This window comes from Hydra vulgaris, chromosome 08 (genome assembly GCF_038396675.1).
Source record: "Hydra vulgaris chromosome 08, alternate assembly HydraT2T_AEP".
In the NCBI taxonomy this organism is placed as follows: Eukaryota; Metazoa; Cnidaria; class Hydrozoa; order Anthoathecata; family Hydridae; genus Hydra; species Hydra vulgaris.
The window spans coordinates 19,249,952-19,277,500 of record NC_088927.1 but is presented as its reverse complement, the minus strand read 5'-3'; the positions used below and the strand labels follow the sequence as shown (position 1 = coordinate 19,277,500).

The 27,549-nt window shown below is 26.5% G+C and overlaps 2 protein-coding genes across 2 annotated transcripts; both read right to left on the bottom strand.

The window, feature by feature from the left end:
• Positions 1–8,093: 8,093 nt before the first annotated feature.
• On the bottom strand, positions 8,094–11,142 carry LOC136083096 (uncharacterized). Its single transcript, XM_065802504.1, has 9 exons — positions 10,555–11,142; positions 9,751–9,885; positions 9,513–9,668; positions 9,362–9,421; positions 9,206–9,286; positions 9,078–9,125; positions 8,919–8,954; positions 8,790–8,831; positions 8,094–8,276 (listed from the first exon to the last, which is right to left on the bottom strand). The coding sequence occupies exons 1-9, from the start codon at positions 11,140–11,142 to the stop codon at positions 8,154–8,156; spliced, it is 1,269 nt and encodes a 422-aa protein (XP_065658576.1). The 3' UTR covers positions 8,094–8,153.
• LOC136083669 (uncharacterized) lies at positions 9,872–12,564 on the bottom strand. The gene is made up of 2 exons (XM_065803225.1): positions 12,428–12,564; positions 9,872–12,247 (listed from the first exon to the last, which is right to left on the bottom strand). Exons 1-2 carry the CDS (start codon positions 12,558–12,560, stop codon positions 11,784–11,786), a joined length of 597 nt encoding a protein of 198 aa, XP_065659297.1. The 5' UTR covers positions 12,561–12,564; the 3' UTR covers positions 9,872–11,783.
• Positions 12,565–27,549: the final 14,985 nt, after the last annotated feature.

Sequence of the window (27,549 nt, the reverse complement as noted above, 5' to 3'; positions counted from 1 at the left end):
ACATTGATCAGCACTTGAGTTAGACTGCAAACAACAAGTAATGTTTTCCCTAAAGTTTTTTTCAACTAATTGCTGGGGAGCTACTTTTTTCCAGAAATATATACATAATTTTTTATTGCAAAATCAGACCGTAAACTATTGGAATAACTTGGTTTCTGATATAATAGCTGAATTGATGAAAATGACTTCAATAAGAAACTCGAAAATGTTTAACTTCGCAGAAACTAATTATCAAAACAAAACAAACAAACAATCAAATAAAAGCATTTTACAGCTGTTTACACTTGTTGTAACTGTTATACTATTACTACTATTATTATGTTGAGTCATAGAAAATAGAAATTATCTTTAGTTTAGAAGTTCATAATTAAAAATAAATCTCAGTATTAATATTTTGATTTTTGTTAAGTAGTAAAAATACTAATTTTAATTAGTTAATTTACTCCTTATTAGTAGTATACCTTGACAAATGACTACTGTTGAAAAAATTCTCATAAAGTTCACAGGTAAAAAGCTTTTTTGACTTCTTGTTAGATTTAAAAACTGTATGATTAGGGTTGCCAGCCGTCCGGTGTCGCGTTAAATAAGTATATCTGTCACGGAGAAAACTGTCCGTTGGAGTAAACTGTCCGATAGGGCATTTTACTCTGGAGTAGACTGTCCTACATTGGATTTAGTTGCCCTCTTTGATTAAAGTATAGCTAAAGTTTTCTTTTAAAAATACTGTTACCATAGTTGCTGTTTATAGAAGTGTTATTATTGTTAGTTCCTGAATTTAATTATTATTATTATTTAATAATAATATTTAGAACTAAATAATAATTACAACAACAATGATACTAGTATTGTAATAACTAAATAGGCATATATGTTTTATTTTAAAGCATTACCTCACTTAATATATGAAATATAAGTGTCATAGTAAATAATGTAAGTGTCATAATAAGTAATATATAATGTGAGTGTCATAATGACTAATATATAATGTAAGTGTCATAATGTTTTATATCAGATTCAAATTGAAATAGTCATCTTATACTAAAAGTAAGGCAATTATTTGATTTTGCAAGTTGTAGCAAGTTTATGACAAACAAGCCAGAAATTTAGTTTGAAAAACCTAATGGACCTCTTGCCTTTACCAAACTTGCAAAAAATACATTATTACATCTTGATCATTGAAGTAAATATATTAAAAAGTAAACAATTTATTTACTCTTTATTTTATAGATTTGGTACTCTTCAAAAAACTCTAAAATTTTTCAATTATTTTGCTGTTTGTTAATGATAGTATCATTGTAAAAAGTGGCTGTTGAAGTTCAAAGCTTTTTAAAGTTTTCAATACAGTCGAAAGACAAGGCCTTAGATATTGTAAGAAACCCATCTGGCTGGCTTGATGACACCTTGATTGATATACAAAAATATTGCTTTTATATCAGTTTTCTAAAATATCTGGGTTCTAACGTTTAAAATACCAGGGTTTTGTGCATTTTTAGTGGTTTTAATTCAGGTGGTTTTTGAGAAAGCTACAGTTTTGTTCAAATGAATAATGTTAGAAAATAATATTTTGTGCTTCTAAGTAATGATGTTTTACATTTGAAGTGAATTCAGTTTTATGATTCACTCTTTAATAGTTTAAGTAAAGATGATGCACCATTGTTAGTGCATAGAGTTGCACATGAAAATGATTGTGATTTTTTTGCAATAGGAAATGCTACAACTTTGTGTAGCACCATCAAACCAAATTTAATTATATCGAAAGATAGTGATATGAGGCAGCATTACCTGAAATGTATTGAGAATGGTAAGTTAGAGATATTTCCTTTTATTACTGCATTAAACTGTCGTAAAAGGTGTGCTTTTAATTCTATCATTGTTGCAAATATATCCTGGTATTTCTGCTGTTTTTTGTGTTTTGTTTTTATAACTTGTTTGAATACTTAAATTCTGTCAATATACATAACAAAGTTTTTTTGTTTTTTATTGTTGGTTTGTTTATGCACCTTATGTTTTAGTTATTAACAGGCTGTCAAGTTGTCATTTTTTTCAATTTTTTTGGGTCTTTTTTGTTAATCAATTTATTTTCATTTTTGTCATTTTTTCATTTTTATTTGAATTATTTCAATTTAAATTTTTTTTAAGTGTTTGGATTGAGTTAAGGTTTATTTTACTTTACGTTTATTTTTTATAATTTGAGTTATTTATGATAATTTAAATAAATTTCAGAATAAAATTTTTCTTACGATAAATTTTTTCTTACAATCTTTTTCTTTTTAAGTTTTATATAAATATTGTTAGTTTTTTGAATTGTTAAATTGTTTTTATTACTTTTATTGGTTGATAAACTGAATTCAGAACTAAATTTTGAAAAAAATTTTCAGTATTTCTAAAGTTACTAGTATCTATTTTTAATTTTAGGTATATTTATCAATGATGGGTCTATATTAATCATTAGATAGGTAAAAGCTAAATGGTTAAATGAAATTTAGCTGGATAAGCTTGATAAAAATCAAGTTAAAATTTAACTATGGGCTGAGAAAAAAAACTCTGATTTTGCAGTCTCAAACTATGTTTTAGTGATTTGAAATACAGTTTAGTTGGTTTTTAAACACTTTCAAACACAAACACAAATCAGCATTCTACAAAACCTAAACATAAATTAGTTTCTGATATTAGATTTTCAAAAACAGCTCGTCATTTGCATGCAGATTCAAATAAAACTCTATCGGGGAAGAGAAAGTAGTACAATTAGAGTATTCTATAAACGATAAAATTTTAGCTGCAAAGACTATGTGGTTGTTTAAAAAACCTGAAAACGATCTTGCTTTAAGACATTGTGATAATATATACTGTTATTATTTCAAAGAATGTTTTCAGATGGTATAGTAAGTCAAGGTTTTAGAATGAGTAGAGAAAAAGCTTCATATATATTTCAAGATAGCTTTGGACCTTTGTTGGAGTGTATTCTAGTATATCAATAAGTCAGAGTGATTTTACTATAATATTAGATGAAACAACTGCAGCACAACAAAAAAAAAACAAGTGGATCTTCTATGTCGTTTTTGATCAGAAGAAGAGAATCAAGTTGTTACAAAATATATAATATCGCTCTCCTTTTGCAGAGCAATAGCTGAAAATGTCAAAAAAATGCATAATATTTTATTTATATTTATATTATTTTTTATTTTTTTATATTTAATTGCAGTTTTGGTTTGTTTTTTAAAATGTACTTTAATAGTTTAATTTGCATTTAATACATGTTCTGCTTATGCATATTATAGTTTCTTAAGATTTTGCATTACTGTTAGTTAATTTAGCTTTTCTTTAAATTTAAATATTAATTCATAAGAATTTTATCTTCATTTTTGTATTGGTATCATTTGTGAATGATAAATTGAAATTGTATCATGCAACTCATACCTCAAAAGGCTGGTATTTAGATTCTGACAGAACAATAATTGATGATTACTGGGCTAAAGTTTTTAAAAATAACAAGGAATATGGAAAGACTAAGTATCAACGTCTCAGTAAAGTTGTTAAGAGCTGTTTAACAGATCTTATTCAAAAAAAAAATGCTATTGCAGAGCAAGGTTTATCAAATAATAAAAATACATTGACTCCAGAATGAGTAAGGCTAAATGATGAAACATTAATGGCTCTAAGAATATCAAAGGAATACGCAAATAGTTGCAATGGAGCATATAATGTTTATGCACTCTCTAAAGTCGTTTTTCAGCAGTGCAAAATGCTTACAGAACATAGAAAAAGAGGAACCTGAAGAAGAAGAAAAATGAATAAATGATAATCATAAGCAAGAATTCGTTGATAAAGAAAAACAACACAAAGCTCGAAAAAAGTTGAAAAATAACAACAAAAATCTAGATCAAAGAGAAAAAAATCTTTAAAATGATGAGAAAAATGCAGGTCTAGAGTTTCAAATTATTTATATATTTTATTTTTATAAGTGTCTAAAGATTTCAAAAGTTATTATTGGCTAATTTAGATCAATTATTGCTTTTTCTTTATTTCGTTATTGGCATGAAGATTTGTATTGCTCTCACAGCTTTGAACTTGTTTCTTACTGTCATCAGTTATTCATTTTATCAACTAGGATTATTGATATAAGATATAGTCAACAGGTACAGTTAAAAAAGTCACTTCTTTATTTACATACATTTGTTGCAGTTGCAGTTAACTATAACTACTATTATAACTACGACAAAAGTAGTATTTAAAAATGTTATGTTATTTTTATTTTAATAAGATATATGATCAGTTTTTTTTAGAATATTGTGAAAGTATAGACTATTCTGACATGTAGATGTCACGACTGTTTTAACATTTTTAACATTAATATGATTCAAAGATTCATTTAGAGTTCATTTTATCAATCCATTTATTGACATATACTGATAAATGCATTTTATAAGTACTTTTCTGGCACAAAAGCAGGTCGCTTCTTTAATGTCGTTTTCATTTAAAACATTTACATGGTAGAAAAAAGTAAACTAAGTTAAGGTCACATTTTATTATAATTGTGCTATACACATAACACCGCTAAAATTGTCCAATAACACCCGTCTAGAGTGTTATTCAACGGTAGCGCAGTAGTGGTGTAGTGGTAGAGCGCTCGCCTCTTAAGCGAGAAGTTCTGAGTTCGATCACCATCACGTTCCTGGTAGTACCGCGCTCAACTTGTTTCACCGGGCAGCGGCCTTTTTCATCATGGTTTGTGTCTTGAAGTCATAGAGTTGAGAGAGGGTTGTAACCACAACTAAAGTAGGTAAGTTAACACAAAAATAGGGAGGTAAACTAACACACACACAAAAAATACGTTAAACAAGTATCCGTAAACTAACGCATGCGCAGAATATTTTTTTGTATACTTATTTAACGATCTACTTATTTAACGTGACACAGCAGTGGGCCAGTGACTGGACAAAAGTGTAAAAACTAAATTCAGAATTTTGATGTCTAAATGATTTCAAACCATTATAAGGATATTATAAAATAATTTAAAACCGCTTATATTCACATAAAGTTTTAATGAATATACTAAAGCTGTAGTTGAAATAGACGCAAATGTAATTTAGAAAAAAAAATTATCAAGAAAAAAATGTTGTTCAAAAAATCGATGAAAATAAATAACATTTATATAAAATATTGCGCTTTTCAAAATATTATATTATAACTCTATAATTTATCTTGATTTTAAAAGTTGTTTGACTAAAATTGGTAAGTAATTAACATATTTGCAACATCTTTAAACACGCTTATTATGTTATATTTAATTGTATAACTTTTGCTTTTATTTGACAAAATATATTTTTTTATTGCTACATATTGCTTTTATACTTAGATAGTTTAAAGCTTATACATGTTTGCTATAATAATTTTATAAATCTGGCTGCCACTAGGCGCCACTTTAGTTTCCTTTTACATTTGAACATTTCTTACGTAACAAAAAATCTGTAATTTCGCTAAAAAATGTTCTGTGCACAAAATTTAAAAAAAACGCGGAAAACATATAATACGATCTTACTCATACTAAGCGTAGTACTGAACAATAATATATGTATATATTTATATATATATATATATATATATATATATATATATATATATATATATATATATATATATATATATATATATATATATATTAGGGGTAGTCATTTTGAGGGAATTTTTGAAAACAAAGTACATACCCAGCTAAAGTTGGAGCAAATATGCCAAAACTTAGTAAAATTTTTTTTTAGGTCAATCGGGTGACTTTTAAGTCCCCCTCAAGACTAAAATTGTTAAGAAATTGTTCTTCAAAAAAGGAAAAATAGGGTATGTTCAGGGTGTTCTAGGGGGATTTAAATGAAAAAATTATTTCCATTTTTTTTTGTTTGTTTGTTATTTGTTATCTATATTTTCATTTTAAAAGGGTATGTCATCATTTTTTTTACATATTCTTGGTTAAAACGATATTCAAGAAATCAAAAAATGAAAAGTTTAAGTTACGCAAGTGGTTATGAAATCAGCAAATTATGTTATCAACCAAAAAAACAAACTATTTTGTATTAAACAAGTAATTTACCAATTAATAAAAATCTTTACAAATACTTTCAAGACAAATATTATGCATTAATTGAAATAAGTATTTTAAAATTAACAACAATTTCTTAAGTCTACAATTTCCTCTTCTTTAGTTTAGAGAGTGACATCAGGCTTTCTGATAGTTTTTTTTTTTGTAATATTTCTTTTTCCCACACCAAAAACTTTGGTGACCTTATTTTGTCGACGGTTAAAAGTTTGTTCTGCTTGTCATCTTCATTTTCGTATCTTTGCACAAACTGCTGCATCATTCTGATTGCTCGTTCAGAATGATCATTGACAACAATTAACATTTTGGCAAAGTTTTCAAAATTCTTAAACGAAGACTGGTGTGCCAATATTGGGGTGGAAGTGACAACCAGTCTCTCACTCTCTGATTATCCAACCCTATTATTGAAAAAATTAAATATGAAAACTCATTAACCAAAAGAGAGAGAGTTGGTACCTTCATATTATTTATGATATTAATCTCGGCTATTCGTTCTTTGCTTCTATGTTTAAAAAAATCTGGATCCGGCATTTGGAAGGAAAGCAAAGCATCTGCAATGGCTGTTTTTTTATCCATAGAAATATTTTTATCCAAAAGAGCCAAGGGAATAATCGTTGAATCAAGATACCATGTATGCTTATAAAGAGATGCTAACACAGCGTCTACTGCCTCCGGATTGGAGCAAACTTTCTTATACTCATTCATTTGAAAGATTGCATCAAGATCAAGAAGAATGTATGCACTCATAAGAAACTGTCCTGTTAAAATGACCACAAAAAACAATATACTACTTAAAATATAATACTACTGCCATTCATTTTAGGGGAGAGTGTGTATGAAAGAGCCAGTTTTAAAATGGCGTGAAAAAAACTCAATTGTAATAACTTTTTTTTTTTTTTTAATTCAATAATTACATTATTGGGTAATATTTTAAAACTAAAAAAAATCGGATAACAATGCTAATAATCTATCATACACCTGTTTTAAAAAAAGAAAGAAAACGGCTCTTTCATAACATTGCGTCAATGAAAGAGCCACCTCTGTGCCATGAAAAAGCCGTAACTTTTTTCGAACGACTATCAGTCGTAACTTTTTTTTGAACACTATCAAGTCTTTTAAAATTATTAAACTGTTAAATAAACTTCTAAAAATCAGATTGTACTTAAAGTTTTATAACTCTATGATAATCAATGATAAAACAGCTTTAATAATAGTTTCAGAAATTATTCAAAATCAAAAAATTAAATGAGAATGAGAATAATGAAATAACATAATAATAAAAATACATAATAATATAATAAATACATAATAGAATATAATAAAATGAATCAAACAATACAAAAAAAGTTTTAAAAAATTATTTAAACTTTAAAAAAAAAATGACTTTATCTGAACTTTGACTTTTAAAAATTTCATTAAATATTATTTTTAATTCATAGGAGCTATGTTTTACAACTTCAGGTAAAGTCATTAAAACAACTAATTTCAATAGAATAAGCTCAATGAAGCGTAACGAAAAATTTATGAAGTCGTTAAAGCGCAACACGATTATTTAGTATAAAAAAAAGGTAAATAAAAAAGTCGGCTTATTCATAGCATAAACAGTCGGCTCTTTCAAAAAATTGTTTGGTTAAATACATAATCTTAAATTAAACAATTTTGACAAAAGCTTTAATCTAATATTTTTTGTGTAAATGAAGGGCAAATATATATATAAGAATGCTGCATGTTTCTTTTATCAAATAAAACATTACGCTTAATCTTAAAAATAAATAAGTAAACCACCAAAAAATTACTTTTCATTTTCAAAATCTTTAGTGCTACCTTACGACGCTATTTACTTTAGTAGAACTGTACATTTTTTGTGGGTTACAGGTATCCAGTGTTGCCACACAAAGAGTTAAATACAATTAGGATCGGATGCCAGTAAGTTAGAAATAATGGTTCTTGGCATATAGGGGAGAGTGTGTATGAAAGAGCCAGGTTTTGGCTCCTTCAAAACCTGGCTCTTTCATACACACTCTCCCCTATATGCCAAAACATTTTATAAAATAATTACTTAGCCTTAGTAATACAAAACATTCAAACCTTGTGAACTAAATGGTTCAACTTTAAGCCGGCTGCAAACACCAAGCATACTATCATGCATACGCAGTAAACTTAAATCAGAGGAATCACGGTGACTTAACTAAAATTACAAGAAAATTATTATTTTCAATAGTTTATATAACTTTTTAAAAATACCCCTATAAAAAAAAAGTCTAAAGCAGTTTTGTACCATTATAAAACTAATATTTAGCTAATATAAAAGTATATTTCTAATTAAATTTAATAAGATACGCACACCAATACATAATTTATATGTACTCCTTGGGCCATATTTACTCCTAGATATGGACCCTGAGATTCATATCAAATCTCATGATTATTTATATCCAAAGTTTTCAGAGCATGGTGGCCTAATATACCCAGATATAAATAGTATTACTATAAATGCAGTTAAGATTATGAGAAAACCTGTACATGAACAATAAATACAACATTTGTATATTGTATTTATATAATATAAATATAATTTACAGCATACAATTGACTGAATATCTGCTTGAAACCCATAAGAAATCATTACAAAGTTAAAAAACATAATCAAACTTTTGTGTACCTAAAATATATAACTAGATCCTAATTTTCAAAAACTTACAATTGGCTGAATAGATGATACAGGTAGTTGAAAACTGGGAGCCTTTAAAAAACAAATGTAGCAAGAAAACATATTCATATAAGAATAAATCTCATCAAAGTAAACAGCAGAAAAATAACTTTTACTTACATCAGATAAATTAAGAGATGTTCTTATGCAATCAAGCTAGAATTTAATGAAAATGATATTACTAAATTTTACTTTAACAATAAAATTTAGAAACTGATAACATACATTTGTGTATGAATAAAATCACATTAAAGAAATTTGATAATGTTAATAACTCACATTTGGAAGTGGAGACTGAGACATTGAAATTTTGTTTTCACTCAAACTCTAAAAATGCAGAAATCTATTGCAATTGTTTAAAAAGAAATCATTTAAATACATTTAGCTTTAGAAAACATAACAAATACCTTAAGTGTAACTGGAAAAGTTGGAGTCTTAAGAGGAGGTAAAGGCTTTAAAGAAAATGATTTATCTTTGCTATGTGGCGTCTGAAATATGAAAATGTTGTATAATTAACAGAACACTAAAAAAATAATGTCACTAACATTAATTATTAAAACTACCATTGACTGAGAAGGAAGATCTGTATCAAAAACTGAATCTTCAGAAGCTGTGTGAGGAGGCTAAATGAAAAAAGTATATAAAAAATGCCAAAGATGATAATAAAAATTATACTAGTATGCCTACAAAAAAGGTTTTGTAATTTATACTTACATAAACTGGAGGCAGTCTTTGTCTGTTTAAACCACGAGCTGGATTAAAATGGGTTTGTATGAAACTTATTGTTTGCTTCTTTCTTTTCATTTCAACAACAAACTTTGAAGTTTCCTTAAGTGCATCATAATTTGCAGCACATTGCAAAACTAAAACCTAATTAAAAATACATTTACAGAATTTTATTAAAACATATTGTATCATTAGTAACTAAAAAATTACAGTGATAAAAATTTACCTTCATATCATCATTGTTGACTTTTAATTCAACTCTTCTACAAATTTTTAGTTTCTCAAACTCTTCAGGAGTCCAGCCAATGACATCATCAATGTGAACTATTGCAATTGATTTATCATGCAAATAATATATTAACTAATATTTTTGACTCGTATACTCCACTGAACTTGACATTTAAACAATTACTCTAAACTTTGTAAAAGTACATGGCCATTAGTTAAAGTTCAAAGTAAAAGTTAAAATATGTGAAATGCTGTTAAATTGTCTATTGCGTCAAAATATGTTTGAAATATTTCTTTTAACAATAAAAATGAAAACTCATGACACCTGTACAGATAATAATTTATAAACTTTTTAAAATTTTATTTTGAATATATAAAATAACAACATTAGAAATTTACCAAATTATTTAATGCACAATGCTAAAACTATACATTTTAGTCATAGGATACAACTAAGGTTGTTAAAGTATTAACTTTAACAAACTTTGTTTTATATTCAGCTTTAAAATCTTTCCATATATTTTGTAAAACAAAAGTAAATTAACAATCTTTTTTGATTTTTAAAATGTTTTAACCAAATATTACAATCAAACGTATATTGGCATAGAGCATTTAAAAAATTACATTAAATTAGAGCTGATATTATACATCTAATTTTTCTTGTAAGTTCAAACTGCAAATTAAAAAATACTATGTCTAAAAGTTTTGAACATAAAATCTACCATATAATATTGAGACAAAAGGATTATTACAACGAAGTGATAGGCTCAGTACGCAATCTTTGATGTCATCACTTGAAAACATTATTAGCAAATGGTATGATGATATATTCGTTGCCATCAATAAAACAAATACATTTATTAATGATCTTCACATCAGTTACATAGATACTAGACAGAATATACCTACCTATACCAATTGAACTGGAAGGATAAGGATGAACATAAAAATCTGATTTAAATGTTAATAAGAATCCAGAGGCAACATACAAGTCACTAACAGAAGTTATAATGATGGGAACAATATTTGAATGATGCAAAACAAGAGCAATATTATTCGGATATTTATTGGAAAAAACAAATTTTTTGTGTGACACATTAGAATAAAAACTTCTAATAGTTAATACAGAATTAATGGACTGCTCAAAAACATAAGTTCCAGTTTTTATGCGTTGTTTTAATAAATACAAATAATTCTCAAAAGGAAAAGCAGAAAACTTATCTAATGGCCCTAGTTGCTGCACAAATTCTGGTATATGTGATAGCAAATGTGCATTGAAGGTATAAGCACTTTCAGAAGAAAGTTCTTTCAAATCATGGAGAAAATGTTGTATGCAAGAAGTAGCATTGTCATAATAATGTCTGTGTGATGTTCCAATAAATACATACATAGCAAAATGTAAATACAAAAATGATTATAGTACTCTATTGGAATGATACCTTTAAAAAGAAGAGGACCAGTATAAAGTAAAATTGACCGAAATTTTGTAGCTTTAAAATAACTAATACTACGAAAAGATCTTATTTTCCTATGAAACTCAGCTGGTAAAGCTCCATGCCACAACTTGACTCTTTGCTCTAACAATTCTTTAAGATTTTCACTGACCCGACAGTTTAAATGGCCATATATACTTGAGAAATATGATAATACAAGTCTTCTCATGACACCTAGGCAAACAGGGTGCATATATTCAGGGGAAAAATCACAATTTAAATTTACAACTTCAGCTAGTGGCGATAAAAACAATTGATTTGTTTCGGATAATGATTTATAATCATTGTCAGTACGAGAAGGATATGTACAACCAAATGGAAAAATTACTTTATTAAAAGCATATACACCTGGAATCCTGCAGTATGGACAGGCATTATATCCTGAATGACCTTTGACACATTGACAGAAAGATCTAGCTGGTGCATCACATATAAATAATACATTGGTTATTTTAATAAAAAAACCAGATACGTTAACATTAGATTTGAAAAGAACTAACTCTTTGTGTAACTGTTCAATAAACCCAAAAAAATTTGGCTAACATAAACCAGCATAAACTGCAATAGGAAGAGGCTTACTAAAACCAACATTTCTCATAGTGAATAAAATTGGCCAAATGTGTACTGGCGAGCTTTTGAAAACTGGAATACCATCGATTCCAATTTTGATTTTAAGATCTACATACTTTGCTCTGAAAGCTACAAGACTATTTTTAATACAATAGGCTAAGTTGTCAAAAATGGATAAGTAACCATAATTTCCACCGCAGCTTAAAGTATTCTTTAAAACTTGGACCTTTGCTGCAACTTGAGGTTTTTTGAAAAGATATACAGAGATAGGAACATCAACTCCTTCCTCATTTAAAATGGTAAGCAAACAGAGTATTGCACTATTGCTGAGTTTATAAAGTAAACAGAAGTATAACAGCTTTAGATGAAGCGATGAAAAATCACACATAGATTCTTCTTTACTTTTATGACTTTCTCTTAATGGAACTTCACCTAAAAAAAAAAATTATTTAAATAGGTTCTTTAGCACTATAAGGTACATCAATGTATGTTCAGTTAGTTTGACTAATTACACTTAGTAAAAAAACTAGCAGTAATTTTTTTTGTAGTGTGTTTGGTGTGTTAATGTTAAAAATTTATAATTTAGATTAAACAAAGAAAATCCTAATTTACATTCATTGCTTTTGTGCTCCATTAAATCATATAATCCAGCCACATCATCAAAAAGGGTGGGCAAACTTCTATCGAAGTTATCTTCACCAATTTCAACATTTTCCTCTTCTATAACAGGATCACCCTGCGTCATATAATTGGAAGATTCTCCTAAAATAAATATATTTGACCAAAAATTAAAAAAAAAATTCTATTTATAGGCAGTCAGATATTTATCTGACAGTCTATAAATAGGATAAGATAAAAACAACAATGTACTATAATTACTTTATAACGTTACCTTAATATTAATAAATTATCAAGATTATTAGCTACCTAATTATATTGCTGTATTACCTTTTAATTTTGAAACAAAAATATCAAGTTGATTACGACGTTTTCTTCTTTCGGTTCTTGAAGCCATTTATAATTTATACAACAAATATTTTGTTGCTAATATAGGATTATAACTTAATTATATTAAATAACTCACTAAAAATAGTTTAAATAAAAATTGATCATCAATACTTAGAAGCTATATGAATGGACAAAAATCTTTGAAGCAAATCCATTTTCTAACCATGTAGCTTTCTCGCAGCGAACACAACGGTTCAATTCTACATTTCCTCGTTTACGAAAAAACTTTTCTCTACATTTTCCATACAATTTATACTTATTCCATACAATTTATACCATACAACTTTAAATTAGATAATAATAAATTTATAAATAAAATAATAAATTTATACTTATTCCATACAATTTATTATATAATATATATTCCATACAATTTATACTTATTATACTTATCGTTTTCCATACAATTTATACTTATTAAAAACCGTAAAAATGCCTTCATTACTATCGTAAAAAAAAGCCACTCTTTTTGAAAAACATTTCAACAACGTCAATATGAGTTTCTTTCTGAAGGAGGCAAAATTGTTCTGTTAAATTGTTTATTTTTTCCGAGTTTTAAAATTCCAAAAAATTATTATTTTTCGGCTCTATAAAGCCGATTGCGGGCTAGCCCGAATTAAGCCCTAAGCCACCCCTTATTAGGATCAGCCCTAATCACACCCTAATTTTAATAATCATCAAAAATATACTAATTTTGTGCTGAAAAGAAATGTAAGCAACTATTTTTAAGTTTTGATAAAAAAATTGTTTGACAAAATTCGCCCTTAGAATACCCTGAACCACTAAGGGACTCTTAAGGGGCCCTTAAGTCATTTTAAGGCAGGATACTATACAATATTTATGATTTTTATTTTCAGTTATTTTCAGTTAACGTTAATGTATCTTAATCTTAATTTATATTTATATATAAAATATATATATATATACAAATATAAAATATCTATCTATCTATCTATATATATATATATATATATATATATATATATATATATATATATATATATATATATATATATATATATATATATATATATATATATATATATATATATATATATATTTATATATATATATATACATATATATATATATATATATATATATATATGTATATATAAAATACCTATATATTTACATATATATATATATATATATATATATATATATATATATATATATATATATATATATGTATATATATATATATATATATATATATATATATATATATATATATACATATATATATATATATGTAAATATACATATATATATATATATATGTATATATATATATATATATATATATATATATATATATATATACATATATATATATATATGTAAATATATATATATATATATACATATATATATGTATATATATATATATATATATATATATATATATATATATATATATATATATATATATATATATATATATATATATAAATATATATATATATATTTTGTTTTTAGTTCATTATTTACATGTCGTGATTTACATGTAATATAGACATATAAACTTGGAATTTGGAAGAAGATCATAACGATCTTGTCGCCGGAACCATATAAAAATTACAATATAAATATAATATAAAATGATACAAGTAGTTTATGACAAAATAAAAATCCAAAACATTTGAAGTGGTAAATGGTTAAAATAAAAAAATAAAATAAGATAGATGAACCAAAATTAGGCTGGACAATTTTATTCCAGAGATAAGGTGCTCGATAATCTATACGAAATTGATTAAACTTTGTTTGACAAAAGGGTTCTTTTAAATAGTTTTTATTTGCAAATTATATTTATTCGTTACTTTAAAGATAAATAGATCTTTCGAAACATGTAATAAAGGGTTGTTCATACATCAAAAGTAAAACATAAAGTATTATACAAGTTAAGTTCAAAAACATTTATACATTCATATCTTTGAATAAAGGTTTTGCATTTGGAAAACGATTTAAAAAATATATATTATATGCATTGCATGTTTCTGATGGCGGTAAAGACATTGCATCTTAATTTTACCTGTAATTCCCAAGGCAATATTTGCATAGTTTATAAAGCTATGAATAAATGAGTAGTATAGTTGTTTTAAATTATTTTTATTTAATTAATTTCTGGCCTTATAGAGGATTCCAATACTTTTTGCAACTTTTTTTGATATATAATCAATATGAGTTTTCCATATTTTGTCATATTGTCGTCAAGATAGATACATAGTTTTTGTCATATTTTCGTCAAGATAGATACCTAGGAATTTTAAAACGGAATCTTTTTTTATTTCTACTTCATCAATATAAAGTTTTGGTAAATCATTAAACAAAAAACGTTTTTTTGTTGAGGAGTGGAAAAGATCCACTTTGTTTTGTCAATATTTAATGTTAGTTTGTTGCATTTAAACCAAGAAGAAATTTTTATAAGTTCTTTATTCATACTTAAAAAAAGTTTGTTAATGTCTTTGTTTGATAAAAATAAATTTGTATCGTCTGCAAAAATGATGCTCATATAGTTTGAGGCCTTACTTAGAACGTTGATGTATATTAAAAAACGAAGTGGACCAAGGATAGAACCCTGTGGAACACCACATTTTATTTCAATTAATGTTTTGTTTTGAAAATCAATAGGAAGCAATTTTTCTCCGTAGTAGACGAATTGCTTTCTATTTGACAAGTAGCTTATACAGTTTGATCAATTTACCAGTTATTCCGTAGAACTCATGTTTTTTCAGTAATTTATAATGATTGACTGTACCAAAAGCCTTCAATAAATCGACAAAAACATCAAGTGTATATTGTGATTTAGCAAAAGAATTTGAGACTTCATGTGTAAACTGAATAATAGCTTGTTCAGTTGAACTATTTTTTTTAAAGCCGAATTGATTTTTATATAGTAAATTATTTGAAATCAGGTAGTTGTATGTCCTTTTAAAGATAATTTTTTCTAAAATTTTTGAAAACGTAGGAAGGATAGAATTAGGGCGATAATTATTGACGTTTGATTTTTCTCCGTCTTTATAAATCGGGATAACTTTGGCAATTTTTAATTGGTCAGGGAAAATCCCTTGTTGTTTAGATGTTTTGAAAACTTTAAATAGAATATTTTTCAAACTTTTATACCAATCTATAATTATGTTCCCGTTTATTCTGATTGCTTTGTGTCTTTTTAGAGATTTGAAGGCTTTTTCAAACTCTTCAATTAATAAATCTAGGAATAAGTCATGGGGAGAAAGTAAATTATTTGAAGTTGTCAAAAAATCATTAAAGGAAATATTCGTTGAAGGAATCCTATTAGCCAGCCTAAGACCGATATCAGTAAAGTATTTATTAAATTCTTCCACTATTTCATTTGGTTCATATACACATAAATTGTTTACTTTAATCATTTTCGGAAGGAAATTTAAACAGGTTTTCTGATTCCCCGTTATTTCTTTTAATATTTTCCATATTTGTTTTGAGTCATTTTTATATTTAGTAATAAGATTAGAGCAATAATTTTTTTTTCAGGTTTTTACGAACTTTTTTCAAATAGAGTTTTGTAGTTTTTATATATGCGTAAATTAGCATGAGTTTTGTTTTTAAATATTTTATATACAATTTTTGTTTAATTTTTGAAGATTTTTTAAGACCCTTGGTAATCCAAGGACTTTTTAAGGTTTTTGGTTTTAAGGTTATTTCGTAAACAGGAAAATTTGCATCGTACACCGAGAAGAATGTATTAAAGAACTTATTATAGATTACATTTATGTCTTCATTAAAATTTATATGCTTCCAGTTTAACAATGATAATTGATATTTAAACGTTTCTAATTTTTTTTGTCGAAAATACGTTTTCTTATAGTTTGACTTTTATTAGTGTTAGGAGTTAAAGTTGTGTTGATTGTTAGAAAAATGGGAAAGTGGTCTGATATATCTGATTTTATAATGCCTTTTTGTATGTCATTGTTATATACATCTGTTGTTAAAATATTGTCGATTAGGGCGATTGAGTTTTCTGTTATTCGAGTAGGCCGGTTGATAAGCGGTATTGCTCCTGATACATATATTTCATTATAAAAATTTTTTCTTTTTTTCTTTTCTCCATATCATATGCAATCCATATTTAAATCACCAATTACAAAGTTTTTTTTCATTTCTGTTACCTTTATGAAAAATATTGTGCTTTAAGTATAAGCTTAAATTTCCTGACGCACCACCAGGTGGTCTATAAAAACAACTAAGTAGAATGCTTTTGCTTTTTAACTTATCGCTTTTATTGTTTAAAATTTCAATTATAACAATTTCTTTATCGCCATCAGATAACGATTTCTTTATCGCCAATCATTCCTAGCGTTATGCGCAATGTTTTGTTTTACGTAAATCAGAATTCCTCCGCCGCGTTTATTCAATGGTCTTTCTAATAAAATCGTTTCAAAACTAGGAAGATGAAAGTTATTATTAAGCTCATTTTGTGAACACCAAGTTTTCGTTAAACAAATAATATCAAAAATAGTTTCTAGTTTCTTCTATAATATGTCGAAGATATTCAAAATTTTATGTTCACACTTCTTATATTTATGTGGACAATTCTGATTTTTTTGTTTTCATTGCCATTTTTAGAAAGAAATTCTTTTAAGTCACTAGCACAATGATAAAAACAATCCATTTTTAAGTCATTAAAATAATTAACATCTGGATCTGTGTTTTCATCAGATCCAATGTATTTGTTTCCGAAGTTGAAAATAAGTGATTCATATTCCTCCATTTTATATTTTTTTGTTGTTATCATTTTTTGTATACTAGATAAAATTTAAAAGAATTCTATCTTTATAGTTAAGAAACTTTACCACAATAGTTCTTCTTCTTTTCCCAGATTCGTGCTTCTTCCCATTCCTGTGTGCTCTTTCAATTGCAATGTTGTTTTTAATTCCGAGTTAAGAACTCTTTGACCTTTGATTTGCTATCTTTCCAAGTTTCTTCTTCTCTTTCGTTAAAGCCATCAAAACGAAGATTGTTCCGCCTACTACTATCTTCTAATTCTGCTAATTTATCTTGAATAATTTTGGTGCATTTTAGATTCACGTTGTCTTTGTTATAATTATTGAGTTTTACTTTTAAGTCATTTGATTCCTTAACAACTTGTTCATTATATTCATTCTGAAAATTCATTGCTTTAGTAACTTCAGCAATTTCTCTCTTCAGTAAAACATTTTCTTTTTTTAATTTTTCAATTTCGTAGTAAAATTTTTCATCTAACATATCAAATCTCCAAAGGCTTTTAGTAAAGTGCTTTCATGACATTCCAAAAATTCTTTTACAATTGTTAAAGATTTTGCCATTTTCGAATTATTTCAAAATATAAAAACTTATTTTAGCAGCAATAAAATCGCGTCTTATCTCGTTGAAAGTGTGCGCAAAAAAAAAAAAAAAAAAAAAAAAAAATAAAAAAAAATAATAATAATAATAATAATAATAATATATATATATATATATATATATATATATATATATATATATATATATATATATATATATATACAAGTATGTATATAAATACATGTCTTTTTGTATATAAAATGTTTACATTTATTTATAAACATTATATAAGCGTAGATATATTTATAATATATATCTACGTAAATATTTATGTATATGTACATCTACGCATATATGTATATATATGCATATATACATACATACATACATATATATATATATATGTGTGTGTGTGTGTGTGTATATATATGCAAATTTACGCAAATATATATATATATTTAATATATATATATATATATTTAATATATATATATATTTAATATATATATATATATATATATATATATATATATATATATATATATATATATATATATATATATATATATATATATATATATATATATATATATATATATATATTCTCCTCAGTTAAGTAACTTCCCATATCAACAGTTGGCAGGTGGAGAGCTGGAGTTTTTTTTTTTTATATATATATATATATATATTAAATTCGAGGATTCAGCATTTTTGATGTTTGAGATAAACTTCCTGTCATGAAACAAACTCCAAAAATTTATGTTTGTACTTATGTCAATTAAGGAAGTTTTGCTAAAAATTGCGATGATTGGAGTCTGGGAATAAAAGTCCCTAAAATTTTGGCCACAACTGCCCCAAAAAAGAGCGCAACAAATAAAATATAAAATAATAATAAAACATAAAATAATAATAAAACATAAAATGTTTTTTGTGCCATTCTTAAATAATTTTGTATTCATCGATAAATTCTAAATTTCATAAAATAATCTCTAAGCGTTCGAAAATTATCTTATAAAATTTGTAACCCCCTCAAATTAAGAGGATTCAAACTTTGTTTAGTCATAACTTTTAAACACTAAAAGAATGTTGTTTGAACTTTAGAATTGGCTAAAATTTTAGGGCTTTTTTATTCCCAGACTCCAATCATTGCAATTGTGTGTGTGTGTGTGTGTGTGTGCGTGTGCGTGTGCGTGTGTGTGTTCATTTATTTATGTCTGAACCTTAGTTTATGAGTAATGTAGACATTGAAATATTAGAAGGTGAATTTGCACAATAACATGATCCATTGCAAAGACTCAATCTTACAAAGAAAAAAAGAATAGATATTTTCTTTGGTTGTTTATCAAACAATGTTTGTATAACTTAGAATTTGAAGCCTTTTTCTTGAACATTTCCCGGCTTTACAAATTTTTATAACTAAATATTTTCATTTGAAGAACACTATTTTTTTTTTTTTTTTTAATCATTTTTTATGTAAATTTTTTAACAATTTTCAAAAGATTATTTTATGTATCGAAATTTATCTATATATTATATAAAAACTGTTACGATTATTAATAATAAATAGTTTAATCTTAGTATTTTTTCACTGTTACCAATAGTTTATTTTAGAATCTTATAAATAAACCTAAAAGTTGGGGATATTTTAAGTAAACTAAAAATAAATAAATATTTTATATGCTCATAATTATGCAAGTTTTACAAAAATAGTTTTACAAAAATGGTTGACAAGAAAGTTATAATGTTTTTAAGTAGCTTTTGACAAATTTTTTTTTTAATAAATTTTCTTTTAATTAAAGTATTTTTTCTTTTTCAGATGCATTTCTTTTTTCTAACTCTACTAACTCCCTTTTAGAAATAAAATATTCTCTTTCGGCCTGTAGCTTTAGCACTTCTTCCCTAAGTTCAAATTTCTCCTCAGTTAAGTAACTTCCCATATCAACAGTTGGCAGGTGGAGAGCTGGAGTTTTTTTTTTTTCTGACAAAGATTGATCCTTTTTTATTATATCATAATCTTGCACACTAGATCGTTCAGTTTGTCCTGAGTTGTCTTTATACCCATTTTCTGATGCTGTTGCAGTTCTAGCATCGTACAACTTGCACCATTAATCGCAACTGGAATAATGGTATTTTGTATATCGCAAACAAAATCGATACTTTTGGTTTCCACCCCTTCGAAACTAAGTTATATTGGAGAAGTTTCTCCATATATGTCCAATGTTTTTCTTTACATTTCTGCTAAAATTATGCTGGTCTTCCCCCCGTCCGAATTTTCTTAGTTGCAGAAATCTCCTTTTTAGCATTTTTAAGAAGATTATCCCATAAACCTTTCACATCGGTAGCTGTTCTTTTATCAAGTCCTAAGCTGTTTACACCATGGGTGATCTAAAATACAAATAAGTACCAAATTAATGATGCTGCATAAATTAATTTTTTTTATTTAATATATATGTAACATAAAGGATTACCTCATTCCATATACGATTTCTTTATTTATTAATCTCTACCTTTCCATCTTTAGAGAACAGATCATCCTTATGTTCTTCAAACTTTGCAATTACCAACAATTTCTCCTCTGAGACATATACTTTTCCTCTGGCTGCACATTTTTTCTCAGCTTTCATAGTTAATAATGCCATTGTTTTAAAAAAATTCTGTAACAACTTAAAATCTATATAGAATATTATTGTATCTATATATAATAATAATTGTATAATTAAAACAAATTTTTTCAAACAATATATAAAATTATTAATATCATTAAAATAAAAAGTATTAAGTGTCTCATTATTTTGTCTCTTTAGTCTAGATTTTTTTTAAATGAATAGTGAAACTTTTTTAAGATTGCCTATAATAATAAATGTTTATTACTATGATGGTATTTGTGAAAAATTCGTCGATTTTCTTCAAGTCTTGCAAAAAGAGTTAATGAATACATTAAATATCCAACTAATCCACGCGTTTTAAATGAGCAGAATAAATTTTTATGTGGCAGAATTTCCAAGAATAACTGGATTAATAGATGGCACGTACATTTGCATACAAAAACCACGCAAGCACGAATATGTTTATGTCAATAGATCATCAAATCATTCAATCAATGTCCAAGCGTTGTGTTGTATATATATATATATATATATATATATATATATATATATATATATATATATATATATATATATATATATGTATATTCATATATATATATATATATATATATATATATATATATATATATATATATATATACATACATATACATATAAAATTAACAAAATTACTAATATTTTATCTTTCTATTGCACCGTTTTCTTTTTTTATTTTATAAGTATAATCAAAAAATTACACACAAGAATTTTATAATCCAAAAATCTACTTTAGAGTGCTGAAACCAATGTTTTAATTTTTTACCGCTTTGAACAAACTTCATAATAAATAGATGTGGATAAAACTTGATCAAAAAACATCATGTATATTGTTTCGGAAACAACTGTGCACGTTGGACCAGATCCTGTTCTTTCTGTCATTTTTTTTATTATATTCTTTATCATTTCGAAAAGACTAGTATTATTGAAAGTGCAACTTGAAGTCGCAAATAGTAGTAATAAAACAAATACACAAGTAGATGTAACCATTTTACAACTTCTAAATAAATAAATATTTGTATGTAGTATATGTTTATTTTATAATATACCTATATTGACATAATATACATAAACTGAATTTTTATGTAACATACATAAAGTGAATAATGAAAAATAAATGAAATATTAAAAAAAATTAATAATGAAAACAAGTTTTTTTTATCAAGTTTTCCATAATATGAGTTTAATAAAGATAAAAAATAAAAAATGTCAAAAAGTTTCTGTAATGATAAATATGAAAATAAGCTAAATTTAGAAATAAAACATATATGTTATACATCATACTAATATATTTTAATCTTTTATTAAATTAGTTTAGGAAGAAAATAAGAAACGTAATTACCTGCTAATTGAATATTTAACTAATATTAAATAAGATAAAAATATTATAAAAAAAATAATAAATAGCAGTATTATGTAATTAACAATAATATATATTATTTCTTTCGTCATTTAAAACATCATACAGAACTTTAGTAAAAGAAAAAAGTCATGTTGACAAGCCCCTAAAGTAATCGTTAAATACTTAGCTAACGTTCTAGTGGTGCTAAAGGCACAGCTAAAACCTGTTTTGCGAAATCAAAAGAGGGGTTGCTTGAAATACAAGTCCGTCTTACTCAGGACCAGTGTATAAAGGGTGACATAAGTGCATAAAGGGACACTATACCCTTGACTCCCCAATAAAATACATCCTACTACGTTGGCAAACTAGGATCTTTGCTCAGAAAATTAACTTTCAATAGCTAGCGAATTATAGACAACGATGAGACAGTATGGTTTTTTTTGAAGTTAAAAAAAAAAGAAAAAAAACGAAAAAAAATTAGCAAAACAATTGGATTGATGTACCGATTTCGTCTAAATGTAACATCAGAAAGTTTGAGACTTGCTTATTTTAACTTAATACATTGTTTCAATTAGTATTTCAATATTACACGGGCAATATTACAATACTCAACCTACAAAACTTAAAAAAATATTTTTTCTGCACAAACATGCATGCAGACTTATATATAACAAAAAAAGGATGAACATGCAAAACCATTAAAGAACGACATGCAAATGATAAATATATATGAAATCAGTATTTACCAACACTTAATTTTTATGCGTAAATATAATAACAGCTTGATTACCAAAAACTTTAATGATAAATTTACCAAAAATGTGAATAAAAACTATTCTTAGAATAAACTAATAGAGTACTTATAAATTGCCGAGAATTAGTAGCAAGTATTCTGAACTTTGAAACTCTGAACCTAGCACTTTGTGGACCAAAACTATGAAACACTTTTCAAAAAGGAAAGAGTTTAAATACGATAAAATTGCATTTTATAAATCCACTTTTTTATGCAAACTTTTCTTTGTAATTTTTATTTTTCATTATTCAAACGCGTTATCGGTGTATTAATCGACATTTTTGACTTATATAACAACGTTGGACTATTTTAACAACTTTTTCTCGCAGAGTTTTTCAAAGTTATTTTTATAAGTTTAGTAGTTATTTTTATGCTTGATTTAGTATCTCTTTCAATGATTTTTTAAGTTCTATAGTTATTCTAGGACATGATAAAAAGAAAAGGTGATTTATTTTCAATTTTGGGACAGATGCGTTACCAATACGTTAGTATTGTAGTTAGTCCAACGTTGTTATAACAGTCAAATAAAATAGTAAAAAAGTTGTTAAAATAGTCCAACGTTGTTATATAAGTCAAAAATGTCGATTAATACACCGATAACGCGCCAATGCACGGTGAGCCAGGCGGTTGACGAAACCTAAAAAAATATATATATTATATTAAAAATCATATAAGAAAATATATTCGTAATATTCTATTTTACTATTTTGAAAATTGTTTTGAGTATAATAAAAACTATGACGACATTTTAAATGATTTTTATAGCTTATGTTTTATCAACTTTTTTGATAATTTGAGTTTCAATAAAATTAAAAAACATTATTTCGAAGTTCATAACCCTATCAATAACTTGAATTTTTTAAAAAGTGCAGATAGAACTAAATAATTTTTACTTCGCGAATAGTAATTGTTGATACTGATAATTTCAAGTATGTTTCTAATATTTTACCAATCGAAGTCACGCTTAATTAAAATTCGTTTTTTACTTACACTGAGTCAAATATTTGATACTATTGAATTCTGCGGCTTAATTTCACAATGGAATTATAGAACTTTATCTTGACTCGACGACTATAAAACCTGTGACTTGTTTAAAAAACATTTTAGGTAATCCAGAACTTAGTGTTTCAATTGTTTAACGATAATTTTTAAAATTTTTGCTGGTTGTACGAAATGATTTTCTGACACATTATCGATATACAACACATCTTATTATTTTTATTTCGTTTCTTGCAAAATACTTTTTCGAACCATTTTAATAGATAAAACTAATTAACTAATTAATTGTTAGTAAAATTAATTAATTACCAATCAAAAGAATTATCAAATAGATAATAACACTACCGTGTCTAAAATTTATGTTTTTTTTTGTTTTTTTTTAATTCAGTTATTTAAATAATTCTTCTTATCCAGAAACAAAACAACCCGCCCAACATAAAACGTCTTTAAAACGTCTTTAACTCATCTTTAACTCGTCAAGACGTCTGCAACTAGTTAAAGACGTGTTTAAGACAACTTTAGCACACTTTTTAAAGACATCTTCCGGAACAACAGTTTCAGACGTCTTTAAGACATCTTAGCAAGACGTCTTTTGGAACAACCAGTTTAAGACGTTTTTAATTCCTTCTTTATAAGGAAGGAATTAAAAACGTCTTAAACGTAATTATAATTACGTAATTACGTAAAGACGTTTTACGTCTTTAATTCTAATTGCGGAAGTTGAAAAGTTACCAGTTTCTTTTCTTTAAAGACATTTATATTTTTTGATAGAGTTATAATTTTCGTTAAAACGTAGTGAGTAAAAATATGTCTGCATCAAGAAAAGATTATTTAAGGAATTGGAGAAAATTAAATAAATCAGTTTTGAAAGAAGCTCGAGACGAAAGTGCGGATGAACGTCAACAAAACTGTGCACAACCTCAAGAAGAAGCAGTTAGAGATTCTTTTCATACTAGCAGTCAGAGTTGTAGTCGTTTACCTGTGGAAGAAAATATGGAAGTTGAGTCGAATAATTCACCTGAGTATTGGTCCGATAGTTCAAGCGACAGCGAGTCTTTTAATCCATCCACCAGTAAAAAAAACCTCTCAGGAGAGCTTGCATCCTGGTGTCTAAAGTTAAACTGTTCCCAAGCAGCCATGAATAGTTTACTCGATATACTTTGAAGACATGGTAACACGCTACCCAAAGATGCAAGAACACTCTTAAAATTACCACAAGAAGTTCAGTGTGTTCGAAAATGTGGTGGTACATATTACTATTTTGGATTAGAATCAGGTATTAAAAAAAATTTTACAGGGTCTGAAAGAGAAATATTACTTAGTTTCAGTATTGATGGGCTACCCTTATTTAAATCATCCAATACCCAAATATGGCCAATTCTTTGTGAAATAAATGGTGGAAAGATTTTTATTGTGGCATTATACACAGGAAAAAGTAAACCATCAAGTTTGGATGCGTTTTTAAATGATTTTTTACAAGAATTGTGTAGTTTAAAGTTATCCGGTCTCACAATAAAATCAGCTGTACACTCTGTTAAAGTTAGAGCTTTTCTCTGTGATGCCCCAGCAAGATCATTTTTAAAAGGGACTGTTGGTCATACTGGATATTATTCTTGTGAAAGATGCATTGTCAAAGGTTCTTGGGAAGGAAGGGTAGTGTTTAATGAAGAACAAGAATTTTGCAAGCGAACAGATTATGATTTTAGCTGCCAGTTGTATAAGCAACATCAGAAATATAATTCTCCCCTTATAGCTGCTGGTATTAAATGTGTTTCCGGATTCTGCCTTGACTATATGCATTTGATATGTCTTGGGGTTGTTAAAAGAATCTTGAATTATTTTCGTAAAGGTTCTATGGCTAGGCTGTCACAAGCACATATTTTACAGATATCGGAGAAACTAATTGAATTTAGAAATTACATTCCTAGTGATTTTGCTAGAAGGCCACGATCGTTGCTCGAAGTTGATAGGTGGAAAGCAACTGAGTTCAGACAATTTCTTTTATACACTGGACCAGTTTCTTTGAAAGGAATTGTGTCTGAACTTGTCTATGAACACTTTCTTTCACTGTCAATTTCAGTATTTATTCTGGTGCATCCAGATGGTAACCTGCGTAAAAGCCTTTTACCTTACTGTAAAGAATTACTAAAGTATTTTGCGAACAATTGTAAAGTAATTTATGGTAAAACATTTACTGTGTATAACATTCATAGTTTATTGCATATATGTGATAACGTAAAAAATTTCAATTGCTCATTAAATAAAATATCTTGTTTCCCATTTGAAAATTATTTGCACAAGCTAAAAAAGGTTGTAAAGAATGCCAACAATCCAACTGCGCAAATAGTAAAGCATGTCATCAGTGAAGAAATTAATTATGAGAACAATTTAAAAACCAATACAGAGAAAGTTGCTTCAAGCAGCAGAGATAATTGCTTTTTTAATGAAGATGGGAAACTTGTTTTTATTAGATTTTTAAATAATAATAACACTTACGAATGTGATGTTTATGCAAAGAGCTGCTTAAAATCATTTTATGATCATCCAATTGACTCTAAATTATTAGGAATTTACTATCTAGAAAAAAATCAAGACTTTTCTAAACTCACTTTTCATAAAAATGAACTACGAAAATGTGTTTGTTTACCATTCAAGAGTGGCTTTGTAATATATCCTGTTATTCATCTAGTATAAATTAAATAAATATATTTAAATTTGTAAATTGGTGCTTTTCCAAATAAAGGAGTGCTTTTTTAATTTTCTTTTTAAATTTCTTTTCCCGGCAAAACTGCTGTAAGTTCTATTTGCCATGTGTATCCAGCTGGCTTTTGTTGTGCCAGTATTATTTAACATTTGATGTTTTTGAAATGTTTCCTATAGTGTGTTATAAATGTTTCTCTTACATCTAAAAGAATTGTATCACTAATTCTATGTGGTTCCGGCTTAATTTTAAAGTTTGTTATCAACATTTTTTTAAGGTAAAGTTTTTTTTACAGTATAAAATGAGTAAAGATCTTGGTTATACTCGAGCTATTTGGAAACGAAAAAATGAGGATGGGGTATTATTAGAAGAAGAAGGTGTTGTTCCACTTTGTTGGCTAGAGGGTAAAGATATTGTCAGATACCCACCAAAAGCCAAAAAAGAACGTGCTTTAAGAAAAAAGCAGTATCCCCAGCACGATTGGATGTATGGGAAAATAGTACACAGGAAGGTCACAGGTACATTGATTTATATTTTTCTGAAACCATGAAGTATGTTTTATGTTTAGCAGGGATTGTTATATAGAATCATGCAAGGTTATTAAGGCTTTACTGCAAACTCAAATATTCAACTCATTTTTCTTAGAATTGTTTTTAGGTAGTTTAGAAACTTGTGAAAATTGGGCATACACAACATGTGCTGCTAGTTCAGATTCTGATGAAAATGCGGTAGAAGAGGGTAAGTTTTTCGGTAGATTTATAATGACATTGTCTGTAAACATTTGTAACTTTGTTGACATTTTTATCAACTTTATAAATAATTATTCTATATATTTTTTTACTCTTATAATAGATGATAATGAGATAGTGCCAATTACAAAAACAGGGAGGGACAAAGTTGGTAAGAGACAGTTAATTTTTATTTACGGTAAAATTAAGTTAAACT